The 21,659-nt window shown below is 45.4% G+C and overlaps 1 protein-coding gene across 15 annotated transcripts in view; it reads right to left on the bottom strand.

Moving 5' to 3' along the window:
• The window catches only part of CELF6 (CUGBP Elav-like family member 6), a 531,043-nt gene that overhangs the window by 65,105 nt on the left and 444,279 nt on the right, over positions 1 to 21,659 (bottom strand). For 10 of the 15 annotated variants that reach the window (XM_085643931.1, XM_085643936.1, XM_085643939.1 and 7 more), the window contains 3 exons: positions 20,817 to 20,960; positions 10,055 to 10,193; positions 5,792 to 5,938 (listed from right to left, as the gene is read on the bottom strand). In XM_085643931.1, the coding sequence (XP_085500057.1) occupies positions 5,792 to 5,938; positions 10,055 to 10,193; positions 20,817 to 20,960 (430 nt within the window). The remainder of the gene's footprint in view (positions 1 to 5,791; positions 5,939 to 10,054; positions 10,194 to 20,816; positions 20,961 to 21,659) is intronic. The other 5 variants (XM_085643937.1, XM_085643940.1, XM_085643941.1 and 2 more) reach the window with 3 other exon arrangements.

Here is a 21,659-nt window from a genome sequence, read left to right as displayed (position 1 = left end):
GTTGGAATGTACGGGGCCTTAATAACCCACGTAAGGTCCGCCAGGTGCTCTCCTATCTTGACCGTCACAATGTTCGCATCGCTCTCCTGCAAGAGACGCATCTTACTAAGCAGACGGTCTCCACTGTTGCCGCTAGATGGGCAGGGGTTCGGCTTGCGGCTTGCTATTCCTCCTACGCTCGGGGGGTTATGGTCCTGGTTACAAAAGGCACCCCCTTTGCTCCGCTTGTTATTGACGAAGATGAGGGTGGGCGATACATCATAATACAGGGTACACTCTACAATCAGTCCTTAGTTATAGTTAATGTATATGGACCCAACGTTGATGACCCTTCCTTTTATGATGAACTGTGGGGGAAACTCTATAAGTTGCCACCTTGTAGTATTATTTGTGGGGGCGATTTTAATGTGACACTGGACCCGGACATGGACAGAGTCTCCACTGTAGACAGACCTCCCAAGCGGGCGGCCGCTGCTATGCGAGATGGTATGACGCTGCTGGAGCTGGTGGATGTTTGGCGTCTACGGCACCCTGATGGCCGGGAGGGTACCTGTCACTCCTATGCTCGCTCTGTTTGGTCCTGTATAGATTTGTGGTTGCTGTCCCGGGATGCCAATGATTGGGTGACGCGGGTGGCTCACTTGCCTCAGGGGCTTTCAGACCACTCCCCGGTGCACCTTCGTTTGGCTTTGCCGACCTATGTCCCCCCTCCCTTCCAATGGCGGCTCCAACCATCCGCATTGTTAGACACGGTATTTTGTGAGGGTGTTCGGGACGCCATTGCAGATTACTTTGCGAGAAACACCGCCTCGGTGGAGACGGTGGGAACGCTCTGGGAAGCCTTTAAGGTGACCATATGTGGGGTCTGCATTGGCCTTCAGGCAGGAGTGCTTCGGTCGCTCAAGGGTACCATGTCTGCGTTGGAGCATGAGTTGACAGGTTTGGAGCGGCAGTATGAGAATGAGTCTGATCCCTCTGTTCTTGCGCTCATTAGGAATAAAGTGGCTGAATACAATGCCGTGGCAGACCAGGAGATCCGTCATTTGTCTCGCAGGAGTACGGCCAGGTATTATGGTGAAGGCGGCAGACCGGGTAGAGCACTGGCGGCCCGAATCAGGGACCCTCACAGTCGCACCTATACAATCCACTCGATCGCTGCTGCTGATGGCACCTACTATGACACCCCTAATATTCTGGAGGCCTTTGCTGATTTCTCTCAGGGCCTGTATGCTCACCGCCCGGCAGCCAATGAGGCTGAGTTACAGCAGTATTTGGATGATATAGCTTTGGTATGGATCTCTCGTAGGCAGCAGGAATTTCTGATGCACCCTCTCACCCTTGATGAAATACGGGATGCCATAGCCTCTCTCCCCACTGGTAAATCTGCTGGTGCTGATGGGCTGCCAGCGGAGTTTTATAAAACCTATATTGATATTTTGGCTCCCTGCTTGCTCCAGGTATATGAAGAAGCCTATGAGGCTCAATGCCTGCCCCCTACGCTGCGTGAAGCGCTGATGATTGCCCTTCTTAAACCGGGCAAGCCTGCGGACCGGTGTGAATCCTATCGGCCACTCTCTGTAATTAACACCGACGTAAAAATTTTAGCCAAGGTCCTGGCTACCAGATTGCAGCTGATTCTGCCGGTCATGGTCCTGCCAGACCAGTCTGGTTTCGTGCCTTCCCGATCAACTTCCCACAATCTTAGAACTCTTTTTGCTGTTATGCATGTCCTTAAGCCCACGTTACCTGCGGTGGCGGTGCTCCTCGACGCCGCAAAGGCCTTTGACTCCATCTCATGGTCTTACATGATCTCGATCTTGCACCGTATGGGGGTGCCCTTTGCGTTCACTAATTGAATCAAGCTGCTATACACCTGTCTGTCAGCCAGAGTGAGGGTTAATGGGCACGTTTCTCGGCCAATCTCCATTCACCGGGGAACGCGCCAGGGCTGCCCGCTCTCGCCGCTGTTGTTCAAGCTTATGCTTGAACCTCTGGCTTGTATCCTGCGGCAGTGTCACTCTCAGGTGGCGCTGCGGTTTCTCCAACGCCCTCTGGCTGTGTCCATGTACGCAGATGATATGGTGCTATACGTCCGTGAGCCGGCACTTCACCTATCCCCCCTCCTGCGAGAGTATGTTTGCTTTGAACGATTTTCTGGGCTTGGTATAAACTGGTCCAAGTCCTTGATTTTGCCCCTTACAGACAGTACATCTCCGCTTGATTTAAACTTCCCCCTGGTTTGGTGTTCCGATGCAGTGAAATATTTGGGGGTGTGGGTACAGGAGGTGATACGTGCCAACTATGGAGTCGCTGTTGCACGCCTCGAGGAGCAGGTGGCTCGCTGGATAAAACTACCCCTCTCTTTTGCGGACCGATTAGCGTTAATAAAGATGGTAGTACTCCCCCGATTTTTATATTTATTCTTGAATATACCGACACCTCTGTCACTTCCCTTCTTCGCTTCCCTTCGCTCACTGTTAACCACCTTGGCATGGGGGGGGGGGAAAATCTCGCCTCAAATGGGAAACACTTACGCTTCCTTATGCACAGGGGGGCTTTGCGGCGCCTGATTTCCTGCTGTACTATCTGTGCGCGCAGGCCCACTTTGCATATTATTGGAAACATGACCCTGCATATATTCCCCATGTGGCGGTGGAGGCTGGGGCGGTGCATCCTATACCGCTTAAAGCCATGTTTGTTAATACTCATACAGAATTCGAAAAGGGGGAGTTTGACACAGTGCAGACCACGGTTGGGGCGTGGCTGGAATTAGGTAGGCGTGCGCAGAAGCTGCCGCTTTACGCTCCTGACATGCCTCTGCTTCACCATTCTTCCCTCTCGGTCACTACTGAGGTGGGCGCCCTGCGGACACTCAGCAGCATGAATTTGGTGGCCATGAAAGACGTGTACCCGGTGGCCGATTTGTCGCAGCTGCCTCGTTGGCTGCTGATGGCCCTCTTACCGCCATGCAGCTTTTTATATACACTAGGCTGCAGTCAGCCATGAGCGTATTGTATCCGCAATTTCCCGCGGAGCCGCCTGCACTGGAGGCCCTGCAGCTCCTCTATATTACCCCCTCTAGGGGGAAATTGGTCACTAGACTGTATCGTATCTCCCAGAGTGAGGCCCCTCCTATGGTTCAGCCGGCGCGGCTGCGATGGAACGCTATATTGTCACGCGAATCGACAGATGATGAATGGGAGGGCTGTTGTAGCCTCACTGGGCGGCTGACATCGAACAGAAATCTGCGCTTGGTGCACTATAAATACATACATCAGCTATACTATACGCCTGCCCAGCTACATCGGTATGGTTTGCGTGACTCCGCTGCCTGTAAATGGTGTGGTGCCCCAGATGCTGATTTTTATAATTTGGCATGGGTTTGTCCCAGGGTATACTCATATTGGGAGGCTGTTATACAGATTATATGTAACATGATTGGGCTTACCCTGGACTGCACCCCGCTGCTTTGTCTCCTTGGTCATGTTGCTGCCGTTAAAGTCTCCTGTAGAAGATTTGTGGCTGTTGCATTGCTGGTGGCTAAGCGGAGGGTCTCCATGTGCTGGGAGAGTAGAGTGGCCCCCACCACCAGGCTGTGGCTGCAAGATTTGACTTACTGCCGGGATCAAATGTGCTGTTATGCTGAGGAGCTGCCAATAACATCCCGACCCCGTGATATTTGGTCGCCTCTCACGACCTATTTAATGTCTGTGCCCAATATCTAGCGTGCTACTCTTTTGGACGACGCTATGGACATGTCCCTGCATTAGTATGTATGCCCCCATTGGCTCTGGTTGCTTGCTCTTTCATGTTTTTTGAAGGCTCCTCAACTGATTCCAATGAAATTTGTACTATTATACTATGTATTGATACCTCACCTGCGCTGTCTGATGTACCTCTTTGTATTGTTTTGCTGTTGTCTAATGCTTTATAAAACTCAATAAAAAATTAAATTAAATAAAAATAAAAACTTGAGTGAAAGGCTGAGGCTCCCTTATTGACCTTAAATTTTCAATGTACATTGCTAAAAAATAGATTTGCTTACAGCTGCAAGAATATTAAACTGAGAGTGTCATTATTACACTTTGATTCTGAGCAAAGCTGAATCCCTAGTCCCAATGTGGCTTCTGTAGTTCACAAATACCATCTCTGATCAAAGGAAGATGCCTTCATCAGACACCAAGAGAACCAGCTATCATTATAGCAACTTTTGAGCTCTCATTAAAGGTGACCAGGAGCAGCAATTGAAAACGTCCAGGGCTGTTGCACCTCTGTTGGGAAAAATCCATGCCCCTATACAGCCAGGTTCTGTTTTGGTGCAGTTTAGAGGCCCATAGAACTAAGTCTCCTAAACAGGCGCCCAGTCATTTCTTTGCATTTTTATTTCACTCAGTACTTTTAGAGGTTGTCCAGATGAAACTTTATTCTGCCACTCTCGGCTCATCTCGAGTCTGTGAATAAGCAGTGCCCGGTGAGGAGTAACCTTGGGTACATTAAGCCTCTATTCTCTCTCTCCCAGTACAGACCTGTGAGCTCCCTACAAGTACCTCATCGGAGAGCCAGGCCTAGGTTTGCAAGTGACTTAAAACTACTTTGGGACTGATGGAGGTCACAACTTCTAGTTTAGAGAAATGATTAAAAGTATGGCATGGTGCAGGTAAACCATTATATTAAATGCGGCCTGTGTCCATGTTGTTTTGGCCTGACCTTCACAAACTGGATTCATGCAGGAAAGGGGAGGCTATGACTGCCTGCAGTGTCACATAGCACACTGGGTGTACTCGCCTTTGAGCAGAGTGCTTAAGATTTGCAACACCGCACGACCTGACTTTCCATACACATGTGTACATGTCAAGGCTAAGTGAGCATGATTTGACTCTTCCTATTGACTTTAACTTCATAAAGTGTTCTTCTGACTTTACTTTCCCATTTTTCATCTGTTACGCTGTTAGAGATGCACCTTTAAGTGTGAGTGACTATTTTCCTAAAAAATAAACTGGAGGATAGTGACAGTTCCCTCTGTCTGCCTCCATGTTGATTCTGAGTTTCTTTACTTTCTGCTTGAGTGCAGATGCTCTGCATATGCCGGACTACGGATGGTCGCGTGTCCCTACATGCATCGTGCCTGTGAGTGAATGGATGAGCTATGTTTGCCTGCCTGAAGATTTTCAGTGGATGTACTGCATGTCCCTGTCCTGTAGAACCCATGAGTCGCCTGCATGTTGTGACTGTGTCTACCAGCCACTGGTTACTCTTTATCTGCCTGCCTATGGCTACTTCATGTCTGCATCCATGTGCCATGTCTTCCTACATGTTGAAGCTATTTACCTGCCTGCATGTAGGTTTGTGTATCTGTCTGTATGGAGTGTTTTGTGTCTGTGTGTGAGTACTTCAGTCTGCATGACTGCGATTGCTCTGTGTCTGCCTGTGAACAGCAACACCTTGTTGAAACGTGTGGGTGCTTTGCAAATCATACATGAAGAATGTTGCATGCATGTTTGTGTGGATATTCTGTGACTGTCTCTAAGAGGATGCCAAGTGTGAATGTCCTGTGTATCCGTGTTCGCAGATACTAAATCTGTCTGAATGTAAACGTGTTGCATTCAGATGCCAATGTCAGTCTGTGCCTGATGGCACTGTGGGTTCTAGTGTCTACGACTGTCTGGTGATCACTCTCCCCACTGCTATATTATCAGGGACTTTTTCATGATCATGACCCAGAAGACACGCTTTGGCCCTTAGGCAAGCACACTCACTAGTGCCCTGCCCCCTCATTTGCCCCTGAACATACCTGGATATGGGTGGATGCCATTGGTGTAAATGGTCTCTGTGGGTTGCCCGTTGGTCTGGGAAGCGAGGGCACTGAAGCCATTCACCCCCAGGGGTGCGGCTAAACTGGGCACAGCTGCTGTACCGATGCCGGGAGGTGTGCTTGTGCCTAAGTGAGATGAGAAACAAAGAGAGGGGAAGACAGGAGAGGAGATAAAGAGCCATGAGAAAGGAAAGTGAAGGAATAAAGGACAGGAGGGGGAGAAGAAGGGAAGAGAAAGGGGAATGCAAGATAAGGTTGGGGATGTTTGATAGAACAAGAGTAGGTAAAGAAGAGAAAAGGAGTGACATGGAAAGGAAAATAAAAATAGGGTCAAGAAACAAGGTTTTAATGTAAGAGTGACAAAGAGACAACCAGAAATAAACTGGCCTACATAGAATTCAGGGGATGGTCTGGCAACCGATGCTTCTGAAAGACAGTGAAGATGGGTCAAGTAGAATAGACAAACCCTTTAACCGCGCCTCAAATTGCTATGTCCCCCCCCTCCATCCCAGCCTGCAGCATGACTCCTCCAGTATGCCCCATGTTGCAGTCTGGGTTAAATACATTATGTATAATATATACCTTTTCAAACATAGACTCGCCTCCAAGTTCCTGTGTATACATTCTTAATACTCCAGCACGTACTGATTCACACCTTGACTTCTCTGATCTGCACAACGAGGACCCTTGACCTGCACCATAGGACCCTTGACCTGCATTCTGGGGTAGCCTACACTCTGACAACACCAGACCTGCACTCTGATGCCCCCGAGGTATTGACTCCAGATGTGCTCACAGATGGCAAACTGTGACAAATATTTTATTTAATATACAAACAGAATCATGGACAGTAAGGTGGTGAGGGGTGAACTGGGGACAGTGAGGTTGTACACAGGTGAGTGAGGGTGAGGTCAAAGGCGTGGCCTAAAAAGAGCAAAGTTCCAGCTAGTATTTTCTTTTCTTTTGATAAATGTATCCTATTGCTCGCTGGGCCATTTATTGGCATTTAAAGGCCCCCAGTTTAAGTCTGGCACTTTCCGGTGGATCAATATTATGAATGTGTTATCTTACGTGGCACGTACCGGAATGCCAGCTGATGAGATGGGGACACAAAGTGACTGACGTGGGTAGCTGGGCTCCAAAGCCATATCTTTTGGAATCTAAGTCTGTAAACATAGGTGCAAACAGACAGCTTTCAGCATTTTATGCGTGAGCTGGGAAAACCCCTGGAGAATCCATGAACCATAGCAACACAGGCTGAATCCTTTAATATTGTAAGTGGCAAGTGATTACCTATTGATAGTCAAATATTTGTGAAATGTACCGTGAAGATAGAAAGGAAGATAACCAATATTTTCTCAAAAGTATCAATATTTTTTAAATAACACTTGCTACTGGCACCCAACACACAACTTTCATATCAATTGGTCCGTAATTTAATTATTAATATTGTTATCATTATTTGATTTTTACCTCTGCGTTTTGGAATATTTTACCTCCAAATAATTAAATAAAGTGCTACTTTAACTGTTGGATATTATTTCCTAGCTACTAGTTGTTTTTTCCCCCAGCATTTAATTCACATACGTTCTTAAAGCCAACAGTGAATGTCATTAATCACAGAAATGGAATTCTGGAATGGAAAAGTTTTACGGTGCTTGGAAACTTTCATTTATATATGTTAACATGCTCAATCTACTTTCTAGAACATACTTTAAAGATGGAATTTATTGTGGTGCTTCCTTGGCTAATGTACTGTAATGGCGGATCGGTTTCACGACTCGATAACGCTTGCTGAAGCGAGATGACCTGATGTGAAGACTCTCCCCTAGCTCCACACAGACTGCCCGTGCACTGTGCCCCATGGTATGTGCCTGCTGCCTCTCATCCGGCTTCCATGATCTGGCCATACTTAAATACCACCATGGCGGTGCGACGGTGGCCTGCACCATGTGGTGCCGACTGGATGTTCTGGGCACTCTCATCTTTTCCTAGTTTTACTGCACTTAAAATATACCATTTCTAGCAAGATCGCTTAACAGAAAACGTATAGAAACAATCTCTCTCACTTCTACTTATATAGTGCGCTCTGGATCTGTGTGACCTCAGAGGGATCTCAGGCCGCACAATGTGGGTGGTATGGGAAAGAGCATGCGGTTGAGTAGCTCTCCATCAGTCCTAATGCCATTGGCTTCAAAAGAACATGGGTAAAAAGAGGACTATGTGTCCTTGGTGAAATGAACTGGACCCCTCCAGACCAAAGGAGATGAAATTAGAGCTCGGGGCTTCCACCCGCTCGCTACTTCTTCGCATCATGAGGAAATGGCAGATTTAATGGCGAGTAAAAAACAGAAACAGGAGCTCTTTATTCAGAGCTAGACTCACAACTTATTGTTGCCCAAGGAAGATAAGAGAGGAAGTTAAGAACAATAAATAGGAACTCTGATAAAATGACACTCCGTGGAGCTGTTGAGGTCAGCTTGATTTTTGTGAGAGGTCTGACAGTAACAGGAAACTGTTCTTTTGAATGTGTATGCCATGCGTAGGCACAAAGACTACTTTTTAAGGGACACTGAACATTGTATGGTTTCTTCACAAATTTAGAAATGTGTTCAAATCATTTTGCTAACCTTTTTCCAATTTCCAAGTACTGCAATTTAAATCCCATTTGCCAAAGTTTTACACAGAATACATGGCTATTTTCTTTTTTGCTACCATTTTGATAAATACTTGGTTGCTATGAATACTAGGGTAAGAAAGCGTGGAATTCTTACTCAAGATCCTGTAAAAATGCCAAGTGACTACAAACACTCATCAACAGTGGGTAATTTGGGGAAGACTAAAATGGGCAAAAATGGAAAGCCAGAATCTAAGAAATACAAATTCTCGCCTACAATAGTAACAGAGTCTTGTCCTCTGATACCTTCTGAACAACAACCAGACGCACCTAACTAACACTCTATCGATCCCTGGCCTTCACTGTGACATTTCTTGACATTCACAATGACACATTGACATGCACAATGATACTTGCAGTGATTAGTTACCCCAGTGCCTGCACCCAGGCCCAGATGATAGAGAATCTCCTACCAAACAGGTACTAGAAATCCATTAATATGCACTTTCGTACCCGGTCAGATCACCTGTGTGCACGCTAAACCTACCAACATGAACACTTCTCTCCAAGACCTGCATATAGAGGGGAACAACCTTTACAACGCAACTTTTACAACGCACTACCATTACAACGAAACTGTTACAACGCAAGTGGATTTACAACGCATGCCATTACAACGCAAGTCTTTACATCGACTTGCGCTAGATGGCGTGCTAACATTACAAATAGTGTAGTTTACTATCCCAACACCTTCCCTACTGTTAAGTGGACTGGAGTTGGAATAGTAAATTACACTTTTCTAATGTTAGCACGCCATCTAGCGCAAGTCGATGTAAAGACTTGCGTTGTAATGGCATGCGTTGTAAATCCACTTGCGTTGTAACAGTTTCATTGCAACAGCATGCGTTGTAACAGCACGCGTTGTAACGTCATACATCCGCATATTGAACCTCAAATCTGCCCTTGATTCCAATCCTGCACATGCTCTTTTCCACTAGAGATGTATTCGAGATCTCAATCTGCATCTAAACCCCAAGAGCTGCATTCTGAATCTGTAACCCAACAGAGACAGACACAATAATCCATTCACCTCCACTATAAACTCTGATCTGTTTTCCACCCCAAAAAAGAGATGACCTAGACATTGGTTCTGGACTCCCGACCTACTAAGTCAACCTTCTAAAACTGAAATCTTATCTAGAGGAACCTCACTCTTAACTCAACATCTAACTGACTCTGAGACCCCTTGATCTGCTATATGACTCTCTTCAATCGCGGATTGGCCTTGCATCTCTATGTCAAACCACTGGTGCCCTCTTCTGCACTCTGAATCTACAACCCTGCTTGCTGTAAAGCTGATCTTAACTCTGCCCTCACAATCCCTAAACCTTAGTCTGAATCCCCAGATATGTTATCGGACCCCGTGCCTTGTAATCATCAGCCTCATTACTTGAATTCTGAGAGTCTTCACCTGCATTCCCATCAATAAAATTTGAACTGTGATAGATCTAGATCCCAATTCCCAGCCCATCAATTTTCTATCCAATCTCTGAATCCCTTACTTCCAGTTTGTAAACCTATCCCACTGCCCTTCTTGGTGAAGCTGTGTATGTATTACTCCTTACCTGACGATGGAGTCATGGGAGCTGCCAGCAACCCTCCCAGGCTGAAACCGCTCATCTGCTGCATCTGGGCTGCTGCGATGGCTGCTACAGGGCTAAGGCAGGGGGCAGCTGACATCAGCGCTGCCTGCTGCTGCAATATCTTAAAGAAAACAAGGGGAAAGAAGGAAAGGAATAGGGCAGGGGAGAAAGAAGAAATGGACAGAGAAGGAAAAGAGGTTACAGAGAAGAGCAAGAGGTGAGAAGGTAGAAAATAGGAGACAGAAAAAGATGATGCAAGAGAAAAGGTTAGCACATGAGAATGGAGAGCAAAGTAGGGGAAAATCGACAAAGATAATGGAAATATAGGGAAGTACAAACATAGAAGAGAGAAAAAAATGTAGAGAAAAAGAGTGGAAAAGAAAAATAAGAGTGGGAAGTTAAACAAGTGACAAGATAAAAAAGAAAAACATACAGAATAATAAGAGCATGAAAGAGAGAACAGAATGTGTGATAAATGGTGAAGGAATTAAACTTGAGGACAAGAGAGGAAGAAAAAAGGGTAAGAGCAAAACGAATGAAAGATCCAAAGAAGAGAAAGAAAAAAGAGAAGAGAAAGGAAAAAAAGATGAATCAGAGAAGATGGGAGAGAAAAGTCAAGAGGGAAGAGAAGGAAGAGATATAAGAAAATAATAAGCAAATCAAAGAATGAAGAAAAAGGAAACAAAAACATTTCTAAATACTCTAGGACAATCAAAGCAGCAAAGTGATCTATAACCTCCACTACCTGCAAACTATTACGGACCACAATTTTTTTGACAGACGCTGCACAACACATGCACATGCATGAGCATAAACACACATACACGGTGTCACAGACATTATCGTAAATGCAAATGCATGCGTGGCCTTCCTACTACCCAATTTCATTGTATGTTATGTACTAACTAGAGAAAGCTAGATGGGAAGGATGAAAGTTGCCTAGTAAAAGAGAAGGAACTATATATACGTAAAACACAGGTGATTACCATGCACAACATTTCTGACCTGTTTAGTACTTTGTACTTTACCATGCAAGTAATCATTTTTTTGCTTGGAGGATGCATTTTTGACATTTTAAAAATGTGTAGTTAAGGATGAAGAGAATGAGTTTTTAGGGATCAAAAGTGGTTAAAGGTAAAAAGAGTTAAGGGTGTTTTAGGGTTTAGGTTTCAGGGACAGGTAGAGATACATGGAGGTAAGGGTTCAGGGATGGGTAGAGGAAGGTAAGGGTTATTTCGACTTCAAGGGTGGTTAGCGGTAAAGGAGTATGTGTTTTTTATGGTTCGGGGTGGGTAGATGTAAAGGGAGACAAGGGTTGTTTCGAGTGCAGGGATGGGTAGAGGTAAGGGATTTTTTTCAAGATTAGTAAATATAAATTTCCTTCTCTCTCTCTCTCTGTATATATATATATATATATATTCACTGAAAAAACCATAGGTTTCACACATGTTATAGTTAGCTGGACATTTCACTCGTAAAAAACCATTGAAATTCCCCCGTTATAGTTAGTTTAGCTAACTATAACTCGCGCGACCGCAATCCACTGCTGATGACGTCACATATTACATCACTGTATTCACTAAGATACTGTTAATAAGTCAGTTATACAATTAATTTTACAAAAAAAACATCCATTTAGACACTTATTTACCCATTTATTCTTCCATTAACCTTTAGATATACATATATAAAAAATATTTATTTTTCAGAAAGACACATATTCACTGGATGATGTCATCAGTGATGTCATCAGTGATGTCATTTGAGATGTCATCAGTGATGTCATGAGTGATGTCACTGACCATGTCATGAGTGATGTAATATGTGACGTCATCAGCAGTGGATTGCGGTCGCGCGAGTTATAGTTAGCTGAACTAACTATAACGGGGGAATTTTAATGGTTTTTTACGAGTGAAATGTCCAGCTAACTATAACATGTGTGAAACCTATGGTTTTTTCAGTGAATTTGCAAGGCTTTTTAAATGCTAATTCCTAACTATAACGTGTGTGAAACCTATGGTTTTTTAAGTGAATTTGCAAGGTTTTTTAAATGCTAATTTCTAACTATAACGTGTGTGAGACCTATGTTTTTTTAGTGAATTTGTAAGCTTTTTTAAATGCTAATTTATGTATTTATTATTATATTTTTTATATATTTATTTTACAATAAACTACCGATGTATATAGTTATAGATTGACTGTATCCTGCAATATGGAATGGCTCAGCTCTTTTTTTTTATTTGGATAAAGTTGAACAGCATAGTTAATATCTTCTATAAACTTATAAACAGTTTACAATGTTTTTTTTTTTAAGGGTTTTTCACTGTGCGCGCACCCCGCGATTTTTTGAAAAAAAATAAAATGTTTTTTCCACCCTTCGGGGTCCTTCAGGGACCCCCTGACAAAGGCTAGGGGGTCAGGAATTCTCTACCCTGCCCCCTTTTCACGTTCTCCACCTTTCTTTTTCTCTGTCACACACAAAATGGCGTCCGACACTTCCTGATTTCGATCGATTCGAATGTTGACTGACATCTAACCACCAATCAGAATTACGCTCGCGCACAATTGGTGCGCGCACCGTGCGTTCACGGTGCGCGCATATGGAATATGCTACTTACCAGTATGCATCTGTTCTTGGCATGTAGAGCTGCAGATCTACACACTTTTGCATAGATCGCCATCTGGTGTTGGGCCCGGATGTTTGCCGTTTGTTTTTCCTTTTGGAAAGTCTTTGGAAGTCACAAGGTCGGTGACTCTTCCCTTGGTTCGTATTGCGCATGGACTTCGGCTCCATCCTCAGATTGTTTTTCGCCAACAGGGAAAGATGCAGCGTAGTAGTAACAGTGAAGAAACCCATGTGTGTTGTATCTAAATAAGATAGACTGGAATAGATACCGGTAGCCGGGGAGGCGGGTGGGCGTGTGTAGATCTGCAGCTCTACATGCCAAGAATAGATGCATACTGGTAAGTAGCATATTCCGTTCGAGGCATATGAGCTGCAGATTACACACTTTTGCATAGACTTTATAGCAGTTCCCAACCTTAGCGGCGACCACCGGTATCTGCTGCAGTGGTTTGAAATAGTGTTTTTAGTACAGCCTGGCCCACACTAGCTTGTTGCTTGGTTTGCACATCTACACAGTAATGTTTAGTGAAAGTGTGCGGTTTTGACCATGTAGCTGCCTTGCAGATATCATCTAATGGGATGTTCCCTAGAAAAGCCATAGAAGCCCCTATCTTTCTTGTAGAGTGGGCTTTAGGGGGAACAGATAGCGTGCGTTTTGCTTTGTGGTAGCAAATCTGTATGCATTTCACAATCCACCTAGCTATCCCTGATTTAGAGATGGGGTTGCCTTTATGAGGTGGAGAGAAAGAGACAAACAATTGCTTTGTATTCCTGAAAGGTTGTGTTCTCTGGCTATAGTAAAGCAAGGCTCTTTTAACATCCAGTGTGTGAAGAGCCCTTTCTGCAACAGTTTGAGGTTGTGAGAAAAAAAACGGTAGTTCTACCGATTGGTTTAGATGAAAGGGTGAGATGACTTTGGGTAGGAATTTTGGGTTGGTACGTAGGAGAACCTTGTTCGGGTGCATTTGGAGAAAAGGTTCTTGTATAGTAAGTGCTTGTATTTCACTGACCCTTCTAAGGGAGGTGATGGCTACAAGGAAAGCTGTTTTCCATGTGAGGAATTGCAGTTCGCATTTCTGCAAGGGTTCGAAAGGTGGTCCCATTAGCCTTGTGAGTACTATATTTAAGTTCCACACAGGTGAGGGTGGCACTCTGGGGGGAATTATTCATTTTAGGCCTTCCATAAAGGCTTTAATGAGAGGCGCTCTGAAAAGAGACAGGTGCTGTCTGTTTTGTAAGTAAGCAGCAATTGCTGCGAGGTGTAGCCGAATGGATGTATATGCTAGGTAACATCTTTGTAGGTGTAGTAAGTAGCATATGATGTGCTGTATGGATGTGTCTAGAGGGTTGATTGTGTTGTTATGGCAGTAAACAACAAATCTTTTCCACTTGGCAGCGTAGCAGGCTCTAGTGGTAGGACGTCTAGCTTCTCTGATAACATTCATACAGTCGGGGGGAAGGTTAAGGTATCCGAACTCTAGGATTTCAGGAGCCAGATCGCAAGGTTGAGCTGAGCTGGGTCCGGGTGTCTGATCTCTCCATGGTTCTGGGTTAGGAGGCATGGTGAGAGGTGTAATTTTTGGTGTGGCACTACCGAGAGTTCCAGCAGTGTGGCGTACCACGGTTGTCTGGCCCATATTGGAGCTACTAGAATGAGTGTGAGGGAGTGCTGTTGTAGCTTTCGCACCACTAATGGAATTAGTGGGAGAGGTGGAAAGGCGTATGCAAATTTGCCTGACCAGTTCATCCATATCGCATTGCCTTTGGACAATGGGTATGGGTATCTGGCAGCGACGCTTGGGTATTTTTTGTTTTCGTGGGTGGCGAATAGGTCTATTTGTGGATGCCCCCACATTTGAAAGAACGGGTGAAGAACTTGCGGGTGAAGTTCCCACTCGTGGATCTGCTGCGTCTGTCTGCTGAGCAGATCTGCCATGGTGTTCTGGACTCCTGGGACATGTTGGGCTAGGAGAAAGATTTTGTGTGGAATTGCCCATCTCCATATGCTCTGTGCTAGTTGAGAGAGCTGTGGAGAGTGTGGGCCGCCTTGTTTTTGGATGTAGTACATGGCGGTCATGTTGTCCGTGCGGATAAGGACTGCCTTGCCTAAAATCTGTGTGTGAAAGGATTTTAGGGCTAGAAAGATTGCCAGTAGCTCCAGATGATTGATGTGGAGTAACTTTTGTTGCGGCGTCCATGTGCCTTGCACTGTGAGGTGTAGTAGATGAGCTCCCCAGCTGGAGAGCGATGCGTCTGTTGTCAGGATTATTTGTGGAACCGGGTCCAGGAACGGTCGACCTCTGGAAAGATTTGTGGTGTTCCACCACTGCAGAGAGCGATGGGTGCGACCGTCTACCAACACCAGATCTGTCAGTTGCCCCTGGGCCTGGTTCCATTGGCGCGCTAAGCACTCTTGGAGTGGACGCATCTGGAGTCTTGCACGAGGTACTATAAAAATGCCAGAGGCCATCATCCCTATCAGTTGCATAAAAACACTCTTGCTGGGAGGGAGTGTTGAAGTATGAATTTTTGATGCAAAGCTTGAATGCTTGCGATCCTTGCCAGATTGGGGTAGGCAATGGCTTTTGAGGTGTCTATGGTGGCACCGAGGTATTGCTTTATGTGGGATGGAGTTAGCTGGGACTTTTGGTGGTTCACCGTGAACCCTAGTTGGTGAAGTAGCTGGATTGTAGTGGCAGTGTGGTGTACACATTGGTATTAGGACGCGGCTTTTATCAGCCAGTCGTCCAGATATGGGAAGACGTGAATGTGCTGTCTTCTGAGGTGTGCCGCCACTACCGCTAGGCACTTGGTAAATACCCGTGGTGCTGTTGTGACCCCGAATGGGAGCACCTTGAACTGGTAGTGTTGCCCGTCCACTACGAATCTGAGGTACTTTCTGTGGGCATGGTGTACTGGAATGTGAAAGTACGCGTCTTTCAAGTCCAGTGTGGTGAGAAAGTCGCCCTGGGAGAGGAGCGGAAGTACTTGCTGAAGTGTTACCATGTGAAAATGGTCCGAATGTATGTATGTGTTTAGAGGTCGGAGATCTAAGATAGGTCGTAGAGTCTCGTCTCTTTTCGGTATTAGAAAATATAGGGAGTAGACCCCTACATTTTGCTGATTGTGGGGGACCTGTTCTATTGCGTGTTTTTGTAGGAGGGAAATCACCTCCTGCTTTAGTAACGTGGAATGTTCTTGTGACATTGGGCGTTTGCCTGGGTGGAATGTTGGGGGGGGTAGATATGAGTTCTAGGCAGTACCCTGAACGAATAATTTGGATCACCCACTTGTCTGATGTGATGGACTCCCAGACGTGAAGGAAATTTTGTAGTCTGCCCCCGACCGGAGTGGAATGGTCTGGGGGGAGCAGGGGAAAGTCATTGGGTAGGCGGTGTGGCAGAGCGGGCAGTATTTGTTTTGCCTCTGCCTTTATTGTTATTTCCTCTATATCCGCCTCTTTGATAACCTTTTGTGAAGGTGGACTGAGGAGGGGATTTGTAGGACGTGGACGCGCTATCTGAGGAGTAGCCTCTGCCCGTGCCACGAAAGGAAGAGCGGTGAAAGGAGCGTCTAGGAGGGTGTGACTGTAGGGCTCCCATACATTTCGCCGTATCTGTATCTTTTTTCATCTTCTCGAGGGCCTCATCTATCTTTGGCCCGAATAAATGTTCCTGATCGAACGGGTGGTTTAATATAGAGGCTTGTACCTCGGGTTTAAAGCCGGACACTCTCAGCGTATCGACGGAGTAGGACACTGGTGTTAATGGCCCTGGAAGCTGTGTCTGCTGCGTCTAAGGCACAGCGTATAGAGGTATTGGTTATGGTCTTACCCTCTTGGATTAGTTCATTGGCCCTATTTTTATATTTTCTGGGAGATGGTGCATGATGGTTTCTAGCTCATCATAATGCGCCCTGTCGTATCTGGCCAATAGCGCTTGAGTGTTGGCGATACGCCATATGTTAGCTGCCTGTGACGCAGTGCGTTTTCCTTATGCGTCCAGGAGCTTTGATTCCTTGTCAGGTGGTGGTGCTTCGCCTGACGCCTGGGAATTTGATCTCTTTCTTGCGGTGGATACCACTAGGGAATCCAGTGGCGCTGGCCCTTTGATGTAGGCAGGATCTGTAGGGGCAGCTTTATACTTTTTTTCTATACATGGGTTTAGGACCCTAGCCCTGACTGGGTCTTTAATAACCTCTGGCGCATGTTTTATCATCCCTTTGAGCATAGGTAGTATAGCAGTAGACCTATGTGCTGTATCAAAGGTGTCTAGGAGGAAATCTTCCTCTACTGAGTCAGTGTGTAGCTCTACCTCGTGATAATGTGCCGCCCTCTGAAGTAGGTGGTGAAAACCTAGTGAGTCTTCTGGTGGTGATGGCCTGGATGGATATAGGTCATCTTGTGGGACATCTGGAATGTTTGGATTATTATAATCATCCCAGGGGTCTGGGGATCCTGTAGGGGTGGGGTCTTGTGGCACATCTGCTGGGTCGTAGTATGGGTCCCCCTGATCATCATGGTCTGGAGACGGGGTCGGAGAGCGATGAGGCAGGGGTGGAGAAGGTGGAGGGGGCGGAGGTGGAGAAGGTGCAGGAGGCGGGGAAGGCACTCTGAAAGGGGAGGTAGCACAGTCCTTCCTCTTTGGAGGTGGAGGTGGAGCTGGTCTGTCCAAATGTCTCTTTTTAGAAGACAGTGCCAAATGTCCAGTTTTTGGATCCTTGGTAAGTGTCTTTTGTAAAGGATCCGGTGTAAAAAGTTCTTGGGACACTGGTTGTTCGGTCGGCGCCGACGTTTTCGGGGCCGATGGCTTCTTAGGCTTGTCTGTGCCGTGCTTTTTGGGAACCTCCGATTTTTTGTTCGGTGCCGATACAGGCCTCGGTGCGGGAGTGTCGGTGCCGGGGGCCTTATGATGTTTGGTCGGCACCGAGAGGCTGGGTTTCGATACCGAGGGCTTTGGTGTGGAGCTCGGTGTCGAGGTAGAGGCCGATCTTTTCTTTGGTGCCGAAGGGTGTTTTTCGTCACCGCTGGCAGGCTGGCTCGAGCCCGAGCCGCCGGAAGGCTTACTTGGCTTCGTCACCGGGCCCGAAGGTGGGGTGTTCGAAGCAGTGTCTTTGGTCTTGCCTAGGCCCGAAGGCGTAGGCGTGACCGAAGCCTTTTTGGGTGTCGGCGCGGGTGTGGGAGGGGGTATTTTACTCACGACCCTCTGCGCCGGGGTGATGTCCTCCACATCCGAGTTGTCGGCTTCGGAAGCACTGACGAGGTCCTCTTCGGTGTGCTGGTGTCCCGGAGGTTCGACGTCGTCCCCGAAGATGTCGACTGGAACGGAGGTCAAGGAGTGCGCCATTTTTCTTCTGGCCCTTCGATCTCGAATAGTCTTTTTAGATCTAAAAGACTTGCAGGCGGGACAGTCTCGAGCCTCGTGTTCAGGGGAGAGGCAGAGCTTGCACACCTCATGAAGATCGATGTGGGGGAATTTGGACCCACATCGAGGGCACTTCTTGAATGGAGTCCTTTCCATCAGCCGGGACCGGAGCATGGAGAGGCCCGAAGGCCGCCGTCGATGACTGGAATCGAAAGTGCGTTGAAGAAGAAGGTGATTGAGGAGATTAGTATCTAAACAATACCGCGGAGAGCGGGGATTTCGCTTCGATCGTCGAACTGGAATGTTCGGAGCCGGAGCGCGAAGTATTACATCCGAGCCCGATGGCGGAAAAAATCTGAGGATGGAGCCGAAGCCCATGCGCAATACGAACCAAGGGAGGAGTCACCGACCTCGTGACTTCCAAAGACTTTCCAAGAGGAAAAACAAACTGCAAACATCCGGACCCAACACCAGATGGCGATCTATGCAAAAGTGTGTAATCTGCAGCTCATATGCCTTGAACAGATATTTATGTACTTTTAACTGCAATTTTCTCAGGAACTACTGAACAGATTGACACCATATATGTAAAAGGCACATGCCTGACCTGAGGACTACCTCTTTGCCAAATTTCAAGTAATTCTGTTCAGCCGTTCGGGCTGTACCTTCGACTAAAGGTCCTATGGGAAAATGCATGGGGAAAACGCGTTTTGGGACCCCCCTTTTTTCTCAGCCCCCGCTTGACGAATCCCCCCGAGACTTTCAGAGTAGGAGCGGAGCGTAGCGCCCCATTAGTTTTGAAAATTTCGCGAGGATTCGTCGACCGGCGCCAAAGTTATTCAAAATAGAATGTTGCGGTTTTCCTAAGGAAACAGGGTCCTAACTATAACTATCTACTGGCGACCGCCAGTAGATTATATATATATATATATATATATATCACATTGGCAGTAGCCATTGTGTAGTTATACGTAGGTCAAAGTTTCCATAGGAAGAGTGCTCTTTGTTTTGCTGATAACTTTGGCGCCGTTTGACAAATCTACATGAAACTTTTCCAAAAAGGTTTATCCACTGCAGCTCTTTTCTATAAAGTTTTCGGGTGAACCAGCAAGCAGATTGACAAAAAGCAGGGGTCGTAAAACACTTTTTTCTCCACGCAATTTCCAGAGGATAAATAGACAACAATACAGTGAAAATGGCTGAACCGAATTACACTAAATTTGTCAGAAAGCGACATATTTACTCAGAAAGCATGCTATTTGTGATTTGGTGTAAATCCATTCAGTGGAGCTATCTGGATGGTTAGTATTGTGGGACTTCTGAAGCATTTTGATTGTTCACACAGGCTTTTTCTGTGGTCTGTTCGGTCCCACAAGCCTGCACGCTCTCATTGGCTGGCCGCAAACAAAATAAAATGTAATGGCTACGTAATTCTGGTTCTTAATGCCAATAGTTGAAGTGGGTTTGCCAAATAACTCAATAATCGGCTTGATAACCGGACTCTAAACAGCGTTACAATGCCTTCAAAAGTTTTCAGAATTAAGTTGGAATAGATAGAATATGTTCTTCTTGGGTAAGGAAAGTTACTAACCTTGATTATGAGGGAACAGCATTTTGATACATCAGTACTTTAGTTTCTTTGAAGAATTTGTTTTTTTACCCTGATAAAGGGAGATGCAACCTATACCATTCGTGAAACACTTGCTATATTTTTATCTAGTTCCTTTATGAAAGACAACGAAATGTTTACGTTGTTCCTTTGTGTCTCCAGAATAATGAATGATTTGGCAAACCCATCTCAACTATGATTAACGTCTTGACCAATAAGTAACGTTGAGCATTAGTTTTGAAGAATGATGTAGTTCAATTGACTTTTTGCATTCCTTTTAGAGAATGTTCGTCTCAGGTAAGGAAAGGTGCTAACCTTGATGATGATTAGCAAACATTTTGATACGTCAGTACTTTACGTTCTTTGAGGGTACGCGTAATGTATTAATTCCTTTTTATAGTATTTAATTGATATTAAATTTTAAATTTCTATTTATTGATTCTTGGTAATCGTCCACAAGGGATTTTTTCATGTATCGAAAGTTTACCGATATAGAAATACCGCTAGGTGAGGGTTTCTGTCACTTCTATCCATTTATATTTGTTTTTCTTAGTATTGTTTTCAAGTATTTTTCTGTCCCTTTTTTGGTATCTGTTTTCCTTGTAAATATTTTTCAATTTAAATAGTTCGTACAGCAGTGTTTACTGTTTTAATCTTTGTATTAATTATATGTCCATTCCCTATCAGTGTCTTCATTCTTGTCATTCTCAAGCTCATTTTCTCATTTTGGTCTGTTACTGTTGTGACATTTGTTTTGCAGTTATTAGAATTCGTTTTTTGGCCCTGATGAAGCGACATATGTAACCTATACCAATCGTGAAACAAGTGTTGGCCATTCTTTTGCTCAAAAATACTTCATGGAAAAAGACTATTAGTAAATAAATAAGATATTACGAAAGCAAATGGATGCCTGATGAAGTTCTGTTCTTAAAACACTTTCTTTGACCTCAAAACAATTTCTCTTTAATCACTACTGAAATACTGGCTTCAGCGCCTCATGCTCTGGCACATGAAATACACTCCAGTCTACGTTTATGACCAGATACGCACACAGGTTAGCTTTACTTGTACAACACTATGTCCATCTATCACCCCTGATCCAATTGGATCACTCCCCACCCTGGGCAGGGTGTTTGTGTCTCTCACCGCTTGTGTGTATGCCCCGTAGGCTCCAAATTGGATGGTCATTGGGTTGAAGATGCCAAGCTGCCCGGCCATCTGATGCATTCGCCGTAAGGTCCTTTCCTTGTCTGTGTCTGCAAACTTCACCACCAGGCTGGAGGAGGCCCCCTGTGAGGAGCAGAAAAATCTTGAGGTCACACCATCCTGACATACACCCGCACCCAGTCACCGAATCAGGAACCACAAACTGATGCTCATGACTGATCATTACAGCAGCCCTGGAACCCATGGATGGAGAGTTGTCTCAAAGGAGCTTTTACACCACGCCCTTCCTTTGAACATTCCATACTTTGAGTCCAGTCAGCTGTTCCTCCCTCTAACATTCCTGTCGCAGCAGAACAAAGACTGAAACTTAAAAGTTGCTGGGAGAACAGCTACTGCAGGAATACTAGAGAGAAAGAAGAATAGAACTAGAGCAAAGGGATGAGAGACAGGGCATAGAAAGAGAGAATGGAGGCACAGAGAGAGTAAGAGATCGAATCTACATTGATTTATGTATTTAATACCACGCACGCAATATCAGAACAAGCTAAGCTTCAAGGCACTAAAACAAACAATACAAAAAAATACAGAGAGGTCAGGAAGATAAGGTTCAAATCTCCATTTAAATCATTAAACGAGAAAATGTAACTAAGGATTTCTCAATGGAGGATGGAGAGATTGAGGCAGCTATAGAGATGCAGAGAAACAAGAGATAGACGGGTTTGGGGTAAAGAGGGAAAACAGAGAGACCGAGAACCTGTTAAATAAAAGAGGCAAGCTGAGAGCATTGAAAATATACAGACCAGAGAAATAATAGACAGGCAG

This window comes from Triturus cristatus, chromosome 3_1 (assembly GCF_964204655.1).
Source record: "Triturus cristatus chromosome 3_1, aTriCri1.1, whole genome shotgun sequence".
Classification (NCBI taxonomy): domain Eukaryota; kingdom Metazoa; phylum Chordata; class Amphibia; order Caudata; family Salamandridae; genus Triturus; species Triturus cristatus.
This window is presented reverse-complemented; position numbering and strand designations above follow the sequence as displayed.